The following is an 18,684-nucleotide window of genomic DNA, read 5'->3' on the forward strand; positions in this document are numbered from 1 at the left end:
TTCACTCGTGTGGAGCATAATAAGAACAAAGCAAAAACTGAAGGAACAGAACAGCCGCAGACGCACAGAACCCAAGAATGGACTGACAGTTACCAAAGGGAAAGGGACTCGGGAGGGTGGGTGGGGAGGGAGGGAGGGACAAGGGGAATGAGGGGCATCAGGGTCAGCACACATAAGGCAGGGGGGGCGTGGGGAGGGCGGTACAACACGGAGACGACAAGTAGTGACTCTACAGCGTCTCACTACGCGGATCGTCAGTGACTGTAATGGGGTGGGGGGGGGGACTGGATAATGGGGGGAACCTAGTAACCACATTGTTGCTAATGCGATTGTGTATTAAGTACACCTAAATAAGTTAATTGATTAATTTTTTAAAAAACTAACGCGTCGGTCATCTCATGAAAAATCAGAAAGTATATCGAAGAAAGTGACAGCCCGCGCCTGACGGCCCTCGCGGCCAATGAGCGCGCAGGTCGCCCGCAGGCCCGCCTCCGACTGACGGCACTCGTGGCCAGTAAGCAAGGCGGCGCCGCGGAGCAGGCAGCCATTGGGCGAGCGCGCGGAACCAGTGAGCCCGGCGGCTGCCGAGTAGCTGCAGGCGCCGCCGCCCCCACATTCAAGAGTCGGTGGCCTCGCGAGCGCCGTAGGCAGAGGCAGCTCCCGCGGCTCCGTCCACGCTCCGGGCCGCCGTCCCGTCCGCGCAGCGGGCCCCGCGGACACCGCGTGAGGGTGGACACGCGCTGTGCTCGGCTGCGCCTTCCTCCCGGCGGACCTGCGGCCGAGCGTCCCTGGCGCGCCCCGCTTCAGGGGTGAAGGCGACAGCGACGGCTCTGCGGGCCGGAAGGTAGGTGGCCGCGGGGCGCGGCGGGGCCCGGACGGGGCGCGGGGACCTGTGCCTCCGCCTGCGGGCGCGGGGGAGCCGGTGAGGGTGCGGCCGTGCGAGGGCTCGGCGGGCGGCGCGGGTGGTGGGTCCTCGCTGGGCCCGGCCGGGGGTCGCGCCGCCGCCCTGCCGCCGCCGCCCGGGACGGGGGTCCGGGGGCCGCGCAGGCGGGAGGCCGGAGGGTGTCCTGCCGCGTGTGGAGGTCCTCGGCGGCGGCCTCGAAGGCGAGGGTCGGGCGAGCTGAGGCGCCCGGCGGGACCCGCGGCGGGGCGGCGGGGGTCGGGCGGCCGGGCGCCGCGCCTTCGGAATTAGAAGTGTTTCCCGAGGTGCCTGTCGTCCTTGCCGTCGGGGATTCCCGGGTCAGTGTCCCTGCCGGTCCCTGGTCTGTTCAGGTTTTGTTTCTTCCTGGCTCAGCCGTGGGAGGTTGCGTTTTTCTCTAAAGTTGACCATTTCTTCTAGGTTATCCAGTTTCTTTCCATATAATTTTTCAGAGTATTCTCTCATAATTCTTCATATTTCTGTGGTGTCTGTCAGTTCTGATTTTTCCTTTCTCATTTCTGATTCTGTTCATGTGCTTTGACTCTCTTTTTTTCTTGACAAGTCTGGCTAGGGGTTTACTATATTTTGTTTATTTTCTCGAAGAACCAGCTCCTGCTTTCATTGATTCTAAATAGTTTTATTCTTCTCTATTTTATTTCTGCTCAACTCTTTCTTATGTCCCTCCTTCTACTGACTTTGGGCCTCAAGTTTTCTTCTTTGTCTAGTTTGGTTAATTGTGAGTTTTGAGTGTTCATATGGGATTGTCCTTCTTTCCTGAGGTAGGCCTGTGGTGCAGTATACTTCCCTCTCAGCGGTGTCTTTGCTGCATCCCACAGATTTTGCGTTGTTGAATTATTGTTGTCATTTCTCGCCATCTATTGCTTGATCTCTGTTTTTATTTGATCATTGAGCCAGTGGTTATTTAGGAGCATGTTGTTAAGCCTCTACGTGATTGAACGTTTTTTCGTCGTCTGTGTGTGATTTAATTCTAGTTTCATACCCTTGTGGTCTGAGAAGCTGGTTCGTACAATTTCAGTCCTTCTGAATTTACTGAGGCTCTTTTTGTGGCCTAGTATATGATCTGTTCTTGAAACTGTGCCATGTGCCCTTGAGAAGAATGTGTATCCTGCTGCTTTTGAGTGGAGAGTTCTGTAGATGTCTGTCGGGTCCATCTGTTCCAATGTGTTGTTCAGTGCCTCTGTCTCCTTACTTATTTTCTGTCGGGTTGATCTGTTCTTTGGAGTGAGTGGAGTGTTGAAGTCTCCTAAAATGAATGCATGATTCTGTTTTCCCTTTTAATTCTGTTTGTATTTGTTTCACATATGTAGGTGCTCCTGTGTTGGGTGCATAGATATTTATAATGCTTATATCCTCTTGTTGGATTGACCCCTCTATCATTATGTGGTGTCTGTCTTTGTCTCTTGTGACTTTCTTTGTTTTAAAGTCTATTTTGTCTAATACAAGTACTGCTACACCTGCTTTTTCCTCCCTATTAGTTGCATGAAATATCTTTTTCCATCCCTTGACTTTTAGTCTTTGTACGTCCTTGGGTTTGAAGTGAGTCGTCTCTTGTAGGCAGCATATAGATGGGTCTTGTGTTTTTATCCATTCAGTGACTCTGTGTCTTTTGATTGGTGCATTCAGACCATTTACATTTAGGGTGATTATCAATAGGTATGTCTTTATTGCCACTGCAGGCTTTAGGTTCATGGTACCCAAAGGTTCAAGGGTACCTTCCTCACTATCTAAGAATCTATCTTAACTCAGTTAAGTATGCTATTACAAACAATCTAAAGGAGGCTGTTTTTTAAATTTTCCCTCCTCATTCTTTATATATTAGGTGTCATATTCTGTACTCTTTGTCTATCCCCTTTTGTTACTTCTGGTGACAGCTATTTAATGTTAGGAACACTTCCATCTGTAGCAGTCCCTCGAAAATACACTGTAGAGATGGTTGGTGGGAGCTAAATTCTCTCAGCTTTTGCTTATCTAGAAATTGTTTAATCCCTCCTTCAAATTTAAATGATAATCTCTTTTTCCGATTTTTTATTAAGTTGTTGTTATTATTATTTTTTGGTATCAAGCTTCAGTTACATGAGCAACATTATGTTTACTAGACTCCCCCCATCATCAAGTCCCCCCCACATACCCAATTACAGTCAGTGTCCATCAGCGTAGTAAGATGCTATAGAATCCCTACTTGTCTTCTCTGTGTTGTACAGTACAGCCCTCCCTGTGGCCCCCCTATATTGTCTGCTAATAGTAATGCCCCTTTTCTTCCACTGATCCCTCCCCTCCCACCCATCCTCCCGAGTCCCTTTCCCTTTGGTAATTGTTAGTGCATTCTTGGGTTCTGCGAGTCTGCTGCTGTTTTGTTCCTTCAGGTTTTTTTTCATTGGTGTTATACTCCACAGATGAGTGAAATCATTTGGTACTTGTCTTTCTCTGCCTGGCTTATTTCACTGAGCATAATACCCTCTAGCTCCGTCTATGTTGTTGCAAATGGTAGGATTTTCTTCTTCTTCTGGCTGTATAATATTCCATTGTGTATATGTACCACATCTTCTTTATCCATTCATCTACTGAGGGACACTTAGGTTGCTTCCATTCCTTGGCTATTGTAAATTGTGCTGCGATAAACAAGGGTGCATGTGTCTTGTTCAAAGTGGGCTGCTGCATTCTTAGGGTAAATTCCTAGGAGTGGAATTCCGGGGTCAATGGTATTTGTATTTGGAGATTTTTGAGGAACCTCCATACTGCTTTCCACAGTGGTGGAACTAATTTACATTCCCAACAGCAGTGTAAGACGGTTCCCCTTTCTGCACATCCTCGCCAACATTTGTTGTTTGTCTTTTGGATGGTGGTCATCCTTACTGGTATGAGGTGATGTATCATTGTGGTTTTAATTTGCATTTCTCTGATGATTAGTGATGCGGAGCATCTTTTCATGTGCCTGTAGGCCATCTGAATTTCTTCTTTGGAGAAGTGTCTGTTCAAATCCTGTGCCTATTTTCTAAATGGATTATTTACTTTTTGTCTGTTGAGGTTCGTGAGGTCTTTATGTATTTTGGATGTCAACCCTTTATCGGATCTGTCATTTATGAACATATTGTCCCATACTGTAGGATGTCTTTTTGTTCTGTTGATGGTGTCCTTTGCTGTACAGAAGCTTTTCAGCTTGATGTAGTCCCACTTGTTCATTTTTGCTTTTGTTTCCCTTGCCTGAGGAGATATGTTCATGAAGAAGTTGCTCCTGTTTCTGTCCAGGAGATTTTTTCCTATGTTTTTTTCTAAGAGTTTTATGGTTTCATGACTTACATTCAGATCTTTGACCCATTTTGACTTTCCTTTTGTGTGTGGGGTTAGACAGTGATCCAGTTTCCTTCTCTTACATGTAGCTGTCCAGTTCTGCCAACACCAGCTGTTGAAGGGGCTGTCATTTCCCCACTATAAATCCATGGCTCCTTTATCGTCGATTAATTGACCGTATATGTTTGGGTTAATATCTGGACTCTCTATTGTGTTCCACTGGTCTGTGGGTCTGTTCTTGTGCCAGTAACAAATTGTCTTGATTACTGTGTCTTTGTAGTACATCTTCAAGTTGGGAAGCAAGATCCCCCCGGCTTTATTCTTCCTTCTCAGGATTGATTTGGCTATTTGGGATCTTTTTTGGTTCCCTATGAAGTTTAGAACTATTGGTTGCAGTTCGTTGAAGAATGCTGTTGGTATTTTTATAGGGATTACATTTTAATCTGTAGATTGCTTTAGGTAGGATGGCCATTTTGACAATGTTAATTCTTCCTAGCTTACTCACACGTATCCCAAACCTAAAGTCTTCCAAACTTAGTCTGTTATCTTCCTCTGCCCACAACTTTCTTACCAGTATCGTTACCTGACCCCAGCCATCCCAGGACCAGGGGATGCCTTCCCCATCCATCCTGCGCATAGCGAGTCAGGCCCGGGTTCTGCGGGCTTTGCTCTTTCTCACGTCTGTGTCTCCTCTCAGTTCTCACCACCACACTGGGTTTCCAAGCCCTCACTGTCTCTCACCTAAACTGTGCAGTGGCCTCCTACTTGACCCCCAGTCCTTCAGTGCTGCCCACTTAAATTCTTTCCCCTCACTACTGCTAGATGACCTACCTGTAAGAGAGTGATCATGTTTCCCTGCTCAAAATCCTTCTCGGGCCCTGTATTGCCTATGGAATACAGTCTGCACTTCTTAATAAGGTGCACGGGGCTCTTTGGCACGTTCTGCTTGTCCCTTCTCTAGGGTAAAAGTAGCAAACTAAGAATGTAGGCATTCTTCAGTGAGATCAGTTAAAGTTCAAGAAGCCAGGAGTAAGTGGCCTGGAATGCTTGAATATTCCCCAGATAAAGGAAAGCCTCTCAGCATACCCTTGTCTTTATTGTGTTTTGTAAATCATGTCATTGACTAAGGTAAGACTCACTTACCCTGCTAAAAGGCCCAGCTTATTTTTCTAACTTTACCTATATGCGGTTTTTCCTTCTCCATCCCCTAATCAAGTAATTTGCGGACTGCACAGTTCACTTAGCAAGCCAGCCCAGCCATAAACAGCACAGTGAAGACAGGAAAGATTCTATCTTAAAGCTAAGATTGCATTTCAAAACCCAGGAAGTTAAGAAGTAAGATTTTTAATGCACTGCCGATGGGTTTCAGCCCTGGGCAAGTTCAGTATGGATTCAGTGTGACCAAAGAAATGACAGTAAAACGTTCTTGGGGTGAAAGGGTTATACCCAACTATGTTTCCACAGTGGCAGGTCAATCACTAACATCCCGTCCAGTCAGAGCGAGTCTGCATGCAGCAAGCAAGTCTCTCCCTCTGGAACTGTGCCTACACAGCCATCCCACACAGCCATCCTCTGGGCCTCCGACCTCAGCGCTGCCACCACTCCAGCCTCTGCTCTGCTCTCCTACAGCCTCGCAGCTGTGTCACTGTGTCAACCAGAGCACTGGGTGGAGCTCTTTCTATAGAGTCAATAGCAACCTATTGCCCACATGAGTGGTGAGCTAGCCGACTAGGCCGAGGTGAGAATCCTGGCCACAGGAACTTTCATTTTATCCACACTTAGCACAGTCTTTAGCGAACACACAGTAACTCAGCCCACCTTGGAGGCAGGGAGGGCAGTCTTAACTGATATGGTCCCCAGCCAGGAAGCTGCTCTCCTCGAGGGAATCCGTACAGTGTATTTCTTGTGTTAAGCTAATTTTGCATAATGACCGGGAGGACTGATAAGAAACTTCATGTCTCATCTTGAGACCACTTCACAGGTCCACACCCCTAGCCCTTTGTCACATTCCTGAGAAATCCTTCCAAGGGGGAGCCCCCACCCTTTCAGTGCACCTCCCTCTCTGAGGTAGCCCACACTCCCCTCTCTCTGAGTGTGCACTTTCTCTCTGTAAATAAAACCTTTACTCTACTTGACTGCTGTGTCTCTGCCCCTCAGTTCTTTGCTGCTGCGGGGACAAGAACCGAGGAGAATGCACAACGCCCTCCTAACAGGAGTCCCAGCCCAGGGGAGGAGTGGGGGAAGGAGAAGGCTGGGAGGGCTGGGGGAGAGGGGTGCGAGCATGGGAGCAGAGAGCTTGGGGAGTGTGGAAGGGAAGCCTGGAGGAGGAACTGGGAGGGAATGGCAGCTGGGGAGGGAAGCCGCGGAGCCTCGGTGCTGGTGAGGCAGGGACCGTGGGCGCAGACAGAGCAGGGTGAGGGCCTCCGGAATAAAACCCCTACTGAAACTCCATATTAAACAAGTAAGCAAAGTCAGTCACATTCATTCTCTAAAGTAATATAAGCATTCTTGTGTGAGATTAATTGAAACTAAAAATACGGGAGTATCTTGGCCTGAAATGTTTGAATATCCCCCACGTAAGAAAAGACCGCAGCATAGCCCACGTCTTCACTGTGTCAATTAAAGGGGGTTATTGTAAAATGTACCGTAGCCTGATAAAAGGCCTGACTTATTTTCTTTAACTTTACCCAGATGCTGCTTTTCTTCCTCTAGCCCTAATCAAATGATACGCAATGTAGGCAAGTAATAATGGCAAGTAAGCAAAATAATCTGGAAGACTAATAAGAAACTTAGAGTCTCTTCAAAGATAAGCATTCGGGGACCATTTAGCAGATCTACATCCCTGGCCCTTTGTCTCTCACCTGCCTATAAATCCCCTAGACAGTGGATCACCCCGGGGCTGTCTTGTCCCCTCTGGGCAGGGACAAGCCAGGAGCTGTGTCCTCTGCTTTATCTCTAAATAAAAGCCTTGCACATGCTCTCCTACCTTGAGTGTTTGCAAAGTTCATTCTCTGAGCCTGTGAACAAGAACTCCATCATCAGCTTCTCTGAAGAGCCCGAAGACGGGGAGCCCCCAGAGCCCGTGCCTGGGTGCAGAGTATCGCACCACGGGCCAGAGGGCCCTGCCACCGCCCCAGCACACGCCTGGTGGAGAAGGTGCGCTGCAACCCGCAGTCAGGGTGGCCATGCCGCCGTGTGAGCCTGGTGTCTCAGCACCAGCAGCCCAGGCCGTGTTGCGCTTGGGGCCCCTGCACACACCCGGGGAGGACGGACCGCTGGCCCAGTGACCACCCAGCAGGCCCACAGCTGCTGCTTTGTTTTGGGGCCCAGAAGCTCTTCTGTGTCAGGTTGAGGCTGGTGAGACATGCAGGATGACAGGTCTGACCTGTGCCACAGCCCTGCCAGGCGCCCGCCTACCCTCCTCCTGCCCAAACCTACCACCCTATGTGGCCGGGGAGCCTGAGGTCGTCCCTTGGGACCACCATGTAGGCAGATGGCTCTTAGGGTGCTGTGGGCAGGGCCAGGGGAAGGAGGGTGGGGTGGCCTGGGTGTCCCGATGTTACCTCCTGTCACCTGGTCACCTGAGGCTGTCAGGAGGGCCCACGTCCGTCCGCTTCCCCAGTCCCAATCTGGAGCTCCACCTGCAGCATAAGGCCTGGAGACTCTCTCCATCCTGGAGCCCCCCAAGGGGGTGTTTGTGCTGATCGTGGAACTCCCCTCCAGGCCAGGCCTCCCCTCCTGGGAAGGTGAACACATCTTGAGAGTCCTGGGGGAGTGTGTGGGGAGAATCAGAGCCAAGTGCCTCCACTCAGCCTCCCCAGCCTTTTGTCGCAGATGTCAGGCCTCTCAGCCAGGACCCAGGAGCGGGACACCAGGGGCCTCACACCAGCCAGGCCTGGGGATGGGCGGCTGAGGGGCACCATGGGGGAGGACTGGGAACCCAGGAGCTTTGGGGGGTGCTCTGAAGTGTGAAGCGTGGAGAAATTGGGCTCAGACAAAGCCCCCCCAGTGGAAGGCGTGCACCTCTTGGAGGTGTTTTGAGAGACCAAGTTCCAAGTTTTTCACAAAGGAATTTTCTGTAATGTGTGGAACAGCTGTGTCTCATTAAATGGGACAGTGCTAGACTGGCACCCTGCAGCCCTGAGATCTACTTGGGTACATCTGCAGTGGTGTTCAAGACGTGAAGAGACAACCTGTGGCTTCTAATCAACAAGTTTTGGTGTCTGATCATAATCTATCGGTGATAGGAAATAAGGTTCAGTTTCTGTTTGAACAGCCCTCCCCAGTGTTGCCGAGGTGTGCCACCCTGGGGCTTGGAGCGCCCCGCTCTTCCTCAGCACCTTATGGGGGGAGGACAGAGGATGGAGGACAACCTGGCGGAGGTCAGGGCCACCCTGCATCAGAGAGTTTGAGGCTGGGGTGGGGTGGGCTGGGGCACACGATGTCCGCAGGAGGGGCAGAGCTTTGAGAAGAAAGAGCCGTGTGGTGGCAATCCGTTCAGCATTTATTACATTCTGCACAGGGATGACCCCAACCCCCAGGAACCATAAACCTCAGACACAACACCCAGAGCACACTGCGCCTGCGGAGGCTAATTCTCAGGGATGAGGGTAGGAAGTTGTACAGGCGGCTCCCCTGTAAGCAAGCCCCAGGACCGTGCAACAGACGGCCACCCCTGCACCCTCCGATGCCTCCGCTGGGCACCAGGAGGCTGTGGTCCCTCGCAGCACTGCGCCGTGTCTATGTCCATCCCGGGAAAGGCCGGGCCTGGTGAGGACAGCGCCCACCTATTCCTGGAACCTTGTGGCTACGACTCAGTGGCTGACGGCGCCCAGGCAGGAGTTGGTGTCACGGTTGGAGGCCACCTGCCGAAGGGGAACATCCTCCACACGGTGGGGCGGCTCGCCTCTGTCCAACGGGCCACAAGCAGAGGGGACGACACAGCACGAAGGTGGCCAGGTGCGCCGCAGCTACATACGGGTCCTAGAGGATGCAGCGGCAGCCTGGGGAGCTGCCCGAGTCGGCCGACGGAGGAGGTGCCAGAGCAGCTGCCCCGGCAGAGGCTCGGGATGAGCAGCGGGAGGAGGAGGAGCAGCAGGCAGACTGGGGTCCTGGGGAGCCAGGTGCCGCCTGCCCGAAGGGGAAGAAGCTCTCCTCCACATGCAGCCAGGACACCAGCAGGGCCGAGGGCCCGATGACAGCAGCTACAGGGCCCCGCGGGTGAGCAGAAGAGGCAGGTTATCCCGGGTTCCCCCCATTATCCTGCTTCCACCCCGTCCCCACTGCCCTCTGGGCTCCGGGCTCTGTGCATAGGGTCCTGTCAATCACGAGCACCCGGGGGGTCCCTGTCACAGGAAGGCTCCTGAGCATCATCTACTCACAGAGGAGGAGGCTGGGTCCCAGAGGTGGAGGGGAAACACCCTTCAGTCTGACAGGACTGGTCAGCAGTGGAGCTGGGACCCCAGCCCCACCGGTCTTTAGGACGCCCCAACAACCAGCATGGCCCGAAGCTTCCCTGAGGCTGAGGAGCAGCCCACCCCCTGGCGATCGCCCCAGCCCAGAAACTCACCTGGCCCTGGCCAGGAAGTTTAAACGTGGGACCTGAAGGACTGCAACACTGGGGGCTCCAGCTGGCAGGACAGGGTGTAGCTGCAGGACAGAGGGACACCTGTGAGCCCCTGGGGCCACGTGTCAGGGTCCCTTCTCCCAGAGCCTGCCGGCAGCTGCAGCCCACGCCTGCCTCCGGCCGGCCTCACCTCTGCTCCTCGTCCAGGAGCTCCACGGCCTGGAGAAAGGACTCGAAGAGCTCATCAGTCTCCAGGTCATACTGCGTCGCCACCCTCCTGTGTAGCATGATCTGATGTAGGATGTGAGAGTCCTGGGGCCAAGGAAGGACAGGATGCAGACAAGAAGGGGGGTGAGGAGTGGGGCACTGGGCTTGTCCCAGATCTTTGCTCACATAGGAACCCACCTTCCCTCCAATGCCAACCAGCCCTGCCTGTTCCCACTGTTGGGTCTCCAGCTCCTCCAGGAAAGCGGCCTTGATGCCACCCCCAACCGCCACCTGACAAAGCCTTTAGTGTCCTCAGCTCCGCATGTCTTAACTCTGTCGCGACATGTTTGACGCAGGGGATGGCCCAGACAGGGTCCTGCCCAGGGGGTCTAGACTCTATCCCTCACCTTTGCTGGCTGGGCACTCACCACTCTCTCTCTCATCCCGTCACCCTGGAAGGCAGGAAGGCAACCAAAGTGCATCAGAAACAGTCAGTCCCCTGAGCCCAAAATGAGGCCGGAACGTCCCCAGCCTTTCTCAAAGTGGAGGACCTCCAGGGTCCTCCAAGGTGAAGGCTTGCCCAGAAATAGCACCCGGACCTGGCCCAGGCTCGGGGCTACCGAGAAGCCGGGACTGCACCGGGGAGCTGAGGCCTCAGGCGGGAAGGCACTGCCAGCCCCCCATGTGCTTCCTGCCCTGAAGGAGCAGCATCCCTCCCCGTGCATGCGCAAGGCCTGAGGGAGAGACCAGTCCTGCCCCGATGCTGCCCCCTGGAGCCCTCAGCCCCACCAGCCCTGGGGCCAGGACCGGGGCTTAGGTGGGTCCTTCTGGCAGTCCTCTCCAAGAAGCCCAGGCCCTGGGGTGGAGGGGAGACTCTCAGGAATGGGGGTGGCCCGGTGCTGAGAGGTCCAGGCTCACTGGGGGATCTCCCCTCCCTAAAGCTCACCATCCTGCCCCCCTGAGCCCTGCTGGGTCACTCACATCCACATGATGTTCCTGTTGTTTCTCTAAGGCATCACGCAGGATCAGTCCAAGGAACGGGACCATGCCCTGTGCCACCGGGGTGGGGAGGTGATGAGTCCCCGCCTGCCTTAGGGGCACCCACAGAGCCTCCCCTGAACCCCACACCCGCAGCCCCCAGCTCCCTTGGACCACCCTGTGCGGCCTCCCCCCCTCCCTTCGCCCAGCTCTCCCCTCCTGGTCCCTCCCAGGGCTGGCTTTTGGCCATTCCCAGGACCTGTGGGCCCTGCAGCTGTCCTCCAACTTCTCCCTGTACCCAGCTGCTCTCGCCCTCCTCCTGGTCCCCCCAGTGCCGGCAACGCAGGGCTGGTGGCACCAGGAGCAGGTACACGGTCGCCCCCACTGCCCGTGACCCGCGCCACGCCACTCTCACCTGCTTCGTACACTGGCATGCGCTGAGGTCGCACATCTGTTCCTTCACCATGGCCCTCGCCTCCTGCAAGGCCCAGGACACTCAGGTGCTCCTGCTCCCCTCCCACGTGCCTCCCACAGCCAGACCGTGGTGGACGGATGCCTTGCCCGAGCCTCCTGGCACCTACGCTGTCCCCACCTCCAGCAGGCTCTCAGCCCAGAGGGACCCCAGCTCCAGCACACACTCATACTCATGCGTGTCCTTGGGCCATGGCCACCGCCCTGAGAGGGTCAGGGGAGGTCCCTCTGCCTCCCAGGGTGCCCTGAGCACTCACTGTCACCCGGCTATCAGCACGGCTCCCCTCACATGACCAGGCTGGCGTGGGGGCACACAGCTGAAGCGCATCTTGTGCTCCCTGGACCCTGGTCACCAGGGAGGCCCACACCCCAGGGTGACGGCAACCCTCCATGTCCACATGAAGAGCCCGAGGTCACAGAGGGGCAGTGACTGGCTCAGGGGACCCAGGGGAGAAGCTGACCTTGCTCAGCCACAGGCCCCATCCCTGCTGCCGACCCCAGGCCATCCCCAGCCCTGACGCCCCTGGGTCTGTCCTCTGGTTCCTCACTGGATGCCAGGCCCCCAGTCAAGTGGAGCCAGGGAGGGAGACAGACGAGGCCCTCGGGGGCCTGGGGGACCCTACTTTCCCCATCAGCTTCCCCCTCCCACCCCACACACCTGGAGTCCTCCCCAAAGCTGTGCCACAGTGCGGCAGAGGACTTGCCCTAAGGACCCCTCCCTTCCAGACCTCCAGCCCCCATTTACCTCGAAGAGCCACTCTCTGTTAATCCCCTTGTCGGTCTTTTTAAGTTTCTTATACATCCTGTACCTCTTCCTAAGGGGAGGGGAGAGGAGGAGGGAGACACATGGCCGTAGGTGGAGAGTTCTGGGGCAGACCCCTTTTCCTGGGGCATCCACGAGGTCCACTAGCCTGCATCAGGCTTTCCACCACAGCCCTGGGGAATCTGTGGCTGGGGGTGGGCGTGGCATGTTTCCACCCAGGGCCTCCATTCCCAGTTCTCCCAGGGACGAATCCCTTTGGGCCAGGTCTCTGTCCTTGGGGGAGAGACCTCCTGCTGCAGAGCACAAGCTGAAGATCTCCAGTGGGCTTCAAGTTCAACCCACACCTGACATTGCAGGAAACTGATTCCTGCAGAGGTACCCGTGACCTAACCCACAGGGGGCCCCAAGAGCCTGCCATCCCTGTCTGTAGGCTCTGCCACCTCCCAGGAAGTCCCAGCCCACTGAGGGGACACTGCCAGACCCAGTGGTGTCCCTGTTCACTCAGGTGCCCTGGTCCCGGGGACAGGACTACCCACCAGGAGACATGACCCCAGGTGCTGTCCAGATGACGAATAGCCGGGCTCTGCAGGGCCAAGACAATGGCATGGAGGGTAGCGTAGTTCCTGAGGTACAGGCACTCCTGGGAGGGACGACAGAGCTGAGAGCGTGGCCTGCTTCTCTGCTTCTATCCCCCCATGAACTCCTGTCCTTAAGGAGACAGACACCCAGGGAGCCCAGCACACCTGGTACCTGCTGAGCAGCCCTCCTGGGTGGAGGACTGTAGCTCAACCCAAGGAAGGGGCCAGGGATGGCTGTCCCACCCCCGGGGTCTGTGAGTCCAGGTCCGCACGCCCCTGGCAGGAGGGCCCAGGGACCGTGCAGGGCAGACTGCAGGCACCCATCCTGAGAGCTGGCCAAGGAGGGGAGCAGCTCCCAAGACGCCAGGATGGACCCCGGGGGCCGTCCCATAACACACCTTGGCCACCCGGATCCAGAACTCCACCACTCGGGCCCTGTCCTGGGCTGTCATGCTCGGGGTCCTGAGGCAGGTGGTGGTGACCAACCTAACCATGGCTTCAAACTGCCTCATGACGTTATAGATGGTGGGGACCATGTGCTCAATGATTCCTCTTTGTGGCCGGTGCCAAAGGTAGATCTCGCATTCAGAATAGAGCACATGCGTGAACAGCTCCTGGGGATGAGAAGCAGGGGTCATCCAGCTATGCCCCTGTGCCAGGCAGTCACCATTCAGAGCTGGAGCCCAGGCAGCTGGGGGTGTGGCCATCTGGGCTTTGGACCGCATCCACTGAGGCACCGAGAACTGGATGCACAGGATGGTGGGGAACAGAGGGCCTCTGCTCGCAGGCACCCTCACTCACCTCCTCCCTGCAGCACAAGGTAGCTCACACCTACCCATCCTGGGGCATCTGCCTCCCATTCTGCCACCCCCTGGATCCTACTCCCCACTCAGGTGCAGTTTCCCCTGAAACAACTCCACCCAGGGCCTTTGTTGGTGTCTGTGTCTCCCACACAATCAGGTCCATGGCAGGGGCCTCTGAAGTGCGGAGGCTGCGGAGGCCTGCTAGGCCAATGGCCCGAGGACCTAAGGCCCTGGCAGCACCTCCCTGAGCACCCCTCCCCTGCCCTGCCCCGCCCCTCGCAGCCCGGCCAGGCCCTGCCCACCTTCCCTCCGCTCCTCCTCATTGGTCTGCAAGGATCCCTAAGGACCGGCCCTACTGTCCCCGTGTGGTCAGTGGGGGCTTGGGGGTGAGGAGAGTCTCTCAGGGCACATGGTGAGTCCGTGGGGAAGCTGGGACGTGGGCCCAGATCACAGGAGTCCACGTCAGGGGAGGCAAGTCTGGGGCAGCCCGTGACACAGGGAAGGCCTACCCCCGACCCCGAGAGCCCGCTCCGCTCACCGCACACATCAGGGTCAGCTGCTCAGCCACCAGGCAGGGAGGAAACGCCAGGATGTTCGGCTCCTCCTTCCTCCACATGTCCTGGGTGCTCGCAGCACAGGGGCTGGTGGGTTCAAGGCCCACGTCTGGCTCTCCTTGATCTGGTGCCATTCTGGCAGGTGCCCTGGGCCCTGGGCCCGAGGGATCATGGGGCTCCAGCTGGGGACCTGAGACCACTCCTGGGATGTCCCAGGTGCTCACAGCTAGCACTGGGACTGAGGCCACTGCTGGGACATCCTCTGGCTGTGCAGGGGCTGAGGCAGGTGACACTGGCCATAGCTCCAGCACAGGGGTCTCACGGAGCTCCTGAACTGTCTGTGGACAGTGGTTGTACAAGATATACCAGGCGTGCCGCCTCGGTCTCTTCCAACGTAGTGCTGGAGCAGGACACAGAGAAAGGGTCACCCCGGGCCTGATCACCCCCACACCTTATCAAGGACAGAAAAGACCTCATGGCCTTGAAGGGTATCTCAGTCCGTGAAGCCCACCTGAGGTGGTCCCCTGGCTGCAGCCCCTCACCTTCCCGCTCCGCCACTGTGGGCCCCAGGTGCTCCTCCTGGACCAAGTGGTGGTGGACTTGGCCCTCTAGGATGGATGAAGGTTGGCTGCCATGGAGAACGCTGGGCACACTCTCAGGCTCCCAGGCAAGGTGCCTAGCCTGTCCCATCCAGGGGCTGGGGCACGGCCTGGGGGTGACAGAGTGAGAAGCCTGGTCTTACCCACCACACTGCCCTCCCGGCCCACCCTTGTGTGGGCCTGGCCGCTGTGCACTCCCCTGCCTGTCCAGGCACCTGCCCCTCCCCCTTCCTGACCCTGCGTGTCTCTCCTGGGACCCCATCCTCTCCCATCCTCCTGAATAGAAAGTCCCCAGCCGTCAGCCCGCCCGTGGGAATCTGAAGATGAGTGACCTGCTGGGCTCTGCTGTGCGCCCCCTGCCGAAAGCCCCAAGTGCCTCCTCCCCCCATTCTGTGAGATGGGCAGCACCCTCTCTGGACCCAGTGAATGCTTATATTTTCAATTTCTCCTCTGGCCCCTCGTCATGCCCCCCGTTACTGGAAGAGGCCAAGAGGGCATCACCTGTGACACTCCCCGGCCATGACCTGAGGATGACGCCTGAAGTGATTGACTGAGTCCACCCGGGATGGGGTCCCAGTATTGCGTCTGTTTCCTTCAGTGAGTTATGCTAAGTGTCCCCAAAGGTCCGCACCAAGTGGGTGCTTCATTCCCTATTGTTGCTGAAGGAAGCCCTACCTGAACCTGTCCAGGTACCCTCTGCTGCCCCCAGAGGTCCCTCATGTGGCCACAGTGAGGACAAGGACCTGGCCCAGCCGAATCGCAAGCCTCCGTTCCAAAGGCTGCTTCCCATGTGCTTTTCCAAATGAGCCAGGCTCCAGGCCACTGACGGGTGAGGCCAAAGGCATTTCATCGGGTACAGACAAGTAAGCCCTGAAGTGGCCCAGCTTAGCTGGCAGTCCTTTCTACCCTGTGGGGCGCCAGAGGAGGCCCTCTAAGGCACCTCCCGTGTTCCCCAAGGCACCCTAACAGGCTGACCGCCAGCCACCCTGCCTGTCAGAGGAGCACGCTGCGGCTCAGACACATGTGGAGACACTCAAGACACACCACACCGCGGGCTGTGGGCAGAGGCCCGACTGTGCCGAGGAGGGGGTGGGTGCTCACCGGGGGAGCCACTGGCCCATGGCCGGCTGGTCAGCGTCCTCGGGAGGTAGTGTGGCCTGGGGAGCGCTCCAGCTGGTGTTTGGAGCTGGTTCCACGCGTCCCGTGCGCTGTCTCCACTTCCTCCTCACGCCTGTCCAGGGAGCCCTGCGCTTGGGGACCTCAGTCGCATGGAGAGTTGGCTCAGGTTCCCGCTGAGGGGGGCAGCAGGGAGATAGTCAGTGGGAAACCCAGGACCCACCAGGACGAGGGAGGTTTGTGGCTCACCCGAGAGCCCCCAGTCCCCTGGGGTGTGAGCAAGGAGAGGCACACGGTGCCCCCGGGAGCGAGGTTTCAGGCTCTCTGGAGTGGGCCTGTCGGCCAGTCTCGTGGGGCAGCCCTGGGAGGGCCCTGGAAGGTTGCCAGGTTTGGAACGGGGTCCTGGGGTGTAGGCAGCCTGCCCCAGGTCCAGGGAGGTGGAGTAGGTGAATCCATCCACCAGCTCCTCCTCGCTCCCCAGGGTGGAGCTCTGCAAAGCTGGCACCTGGTAGCTGGGGAGGAGGCACCTGGGGCTGCCTGGACCTCCCCTCAGGGGACAATGTGGGCCACAAACTGTGCCCCTGAGATCAGGCACAGAGGGCCATCTGCCTAGACATCCAGTCCCTGAGGGAAGGAGAGGACACCCCCTGGGCTCAGGATTAACATATGGGTGGAAGTACCTTGTCCCAACACTCACCTCCATGTCCTGAATGATGAGACCAGAGCTGTGACACTGACTGACCCTCCTCCCCAGCCGGCAGTCCCACCCATGCCCCATGCCCACCTCAGACACACATTAGGGGTCGGGGGGAAGGTCAGCCGGGGATGGGTCACACAGTGTCCTGGCCCTGGAGGGGCCCGCTCTGGGCTGCCCTGTGTTACCTCGGGGCTCCTCGGGAGACAGGGACAGAGGCGTTGGAAGTGTTCTCTCAGCCAACGCCCACAGCGAGCAGGAAGACTCTCCCTCTCGGCTTCCGTGACTCCCACGCCTTCAGAAGGCTCCACACAACAAGACCGCATGTTGCTCTGTCGAGCGCCTCCGGTCAAGTGAGCAGGACTGGGGTCTGCGACCAGGAGCTGGGTTCCGTCCGGGTCACAATTCAGGTTCTAATGGGCGTGTCTTCAGTGACATCACTTCTTCAAGGGTCCATTTCCTGGGCCGCTCCCTGAATTCAGACTGGCCCACATGCCCGTCTGGGCTGCTGACTGCCCACCCTCCTGGCCCTTGCCATGCTTGAGTACACAGATCTCCACCAGATCCCTCCCCTTGCTCTTTGGCAATGACACCAGGGTCCCAGCTCTGAGGAGACAAGAGCTGAGCTCAGGCTGCTTTTTGTCAGCAGTTCCCTGTCCTGCTGAAGCCATAGCACCTCCCAGGAGCTGCCCAGTGTCCCAACCTGCACAGGGAGGGTCATGCCAGACATTCCTCCCTAGGGACATCCCCAGGGATACATGGATGACCCCTCCAGCTCCTGGGGGCTGGTGTCACGTGAGTCTGATGCACAGACTCAGAGATGGCAGAATGCCAACCAGTCTTGGCACAGAGCGTGGAACAGCACACAAGTCAGGCCTGGGTTCAGGCCTTGTGATCTTGGGCAGGTCAGTCCCCCGGTAGGCCGTTTGCAGGTGTGCACCTGGAAGGGGCAGCAATGAGAGGGGATCCAGGTGTTGCCATCTACTGGCATCCACCTTCCAAAGGTCCATCCAGGCTGCTCTCAAACCAGGTGCTTTTCAGACCAATCTGTAAATGGGTCAGAGTAGCACACTGGAAATGAGGTCTATGCTGCCTCTGAAATCCGAGGTGGTCTACCAGGCTGCTGTGCCCTTTGTGTGTGGGGGGTGGAGGAGGGTCCAGGTACAGCACCTCATTCATCACCTTAGGAGAGCTAGGCATGCCCACACGATAGACTTCTAGAAAATTCTCAAAGACGAAAAGCCCCTGAATTTTTGTTGGATTGATTTCCCACCTTCTGACACATGACTGCTCTATCAATGTGCTTAGACAGGTTGTACTCCCTGATCACTGTGTCCAATCGGCGTAGTGCACTCAATGGGATGGGCCAGTGTGACGGCTTCTGGAAGGAAAAGGAGATGAAGGTTCCTTCTGACTAAGTGACAGCCTAAGTCTGGAGGTCTGATATGCCTCTGAGGTAGTTTTCTCTCCTTGCCAGCTGAAAGCTGACTGCCCTGCTGGTCTTTACTCACAGGAAGAGGACAAAGAGCATTTTCCTGACCAATACTTACACACTGGGTGCTTGGGGACCGAGAGATGAAGCCCCATGTGCAGCAGTAACTGCAATCTGAGACACTCCGATCACGGTGACGATCATGCACTGTCATCTCCAAGATTCGTCCGTTTTCTGAGTAGGCCAAGTGAGTGACTTCAATAAGGGTCTGTGGAAATCACCACGCCGACATCTTCCAAGTCCTTGGTGGTCACTCCAGTCTGTAAGCTCTCCTGGAAGGCAGTACTGCTTTCAATATATATACTTTGGATGGAGTTCTAGAGGCTTGTGCTTGACCCGCCACACAGCAGGCACTCCTGGCCGGCACAGTCCCCTGTGGCTAGCAAGGAGGAAGCCGGGAGCTCTGCGTCCCTGACAGCTCGGCCCTGTGGGCTCAGACACTGAAGGAGCGGCCCTGCGGGCACTTGGTCAGGGTGCGGGGGTGCTGCTCCTGATGCCAAGACCCGCTCCTCGTCCCTGAGGTCAAATCACAAAACACAGTGAGAAGGTTTTGAGGAAAGGGAAGAATAGTTTATTGACTTGCTAGCAAACGAGGGAGTGGCAGGCTCCTGCCTTAGAGAACCACCGTCCTCCTG

At 56.4% G+C, this 18,684-nt stretch overlaps 1 protein-coding gene and 1 long non-coding RNA gene across 5 annotated transcripts; one reads left to right on the plus strand and one right to left on the minus strand.

Moving 5' to 3' along the window:
* The first annotated feature begins 387 nt into the window (after positions 1-387).
* Positions 388-6,363, plus strand: LOC140845629 (uncharacterized). Its single transcript, XR_012124473.1, has 2 exons — positions 388-844; positions 5,693-6,363. It is a non-coding gene; the product is annotated as an uncharacterized lncRNA (long non-coding RNA).
* A 2,319-nt stretch (positions 6,364-8,682) lies between these two features.
* On the minus strand, positions 8,683-16,987 carry LOC140845627 (ral-GDS-related protein-like). Of its 4 annotated transcripts, XM_073220254.1 has the most exons (13): positions 16,746-16,987; positions 15,849-16,039; positions 14,691-14,857; positions 14,133-14,548; positions 13,190-13,405; positions 12,750-12,853; positions 12,196-12,265; positions 11,395-11,457; positions 10,983-11,051; positions 10,430-10,453; positions 9,985-10,106; positions 9,798-9,877; positions 8,683-9,432 (listed from the first exon to the last, which is right to left on the minus strand). In XM_073220254.1, the coding sequence occupies exons 1-12, from the start codon at positions 16,881-16,883 to the stop codon at positions 9,817-9,819; spliced, it is 1,641 nt and encodes a 546-aa protein (XP_073076355.1). In that variant the 5' UTR covers positions 16,884-16,987; the 3' UTR covers positions 8,683-9,432; positions 9,798-9,816. The 4 variants fall into 4 exon arrangements, 3 of the variants coding, with proteins under 3 accessions (XP_073076355.1, XP_073076354.1, XP_073076353.1); XM_073220253.1 differs by lacking the exon at positions 8,683-9,432 and having other exon boundaries at positions 9,740-9,877; XR_012124472.1 differs by lacking the exons at positions 8,683-9,432; positions 9,798-9,877; positions 9,985-10,106; positions 10,430-10,453; positions 10,983-11,051 and having other exon boundaries at positions 12,196-12,853.
* Between the last annotated feature and the right edge of the window lie 1,697 nt (positions 16,988-18,684).

The sequence above is a fragment of the Manis javanica genome, chromosome 13, assembly GCF_040802235.1.
Source record: "Manis javanica isolate MJ-LG chromosome 13, MJ_LKY, whole genome shotgun sequence".
Taxonomy (NCBI): Eukaryota; Metazoa; Chordata; class Mammalia; order Pholidota; family Manidae; genus Manis; species Manis javanica.

Excerpts from the sequence above, each read along its gene's own strand:
- LOC140845627 (XM_073220252.1), bottom strand. The coding sequence starts at position 16,883 with ATGCGGTCTTGTTGTGTGGAGCCTTCTGAAGGCGTGGGAGTCACGGAA. Across the intron at positions 14,549-14,690 it reads CACAGTGGCGGAGCGGGAAG|CACTACGTTGGAAGAGACCG; the intron begins GTGAGGGGCTGC and ends GTCCTGCTCCAG. Across the intron at positions 12,854-13,189 it reads TCTGGATCCGGGTGGCCAAG|GAGTGCCTGTACCTCAGGAA; the intron begins GTGTGTTATGGG and ends CGTCCCTCCCAG.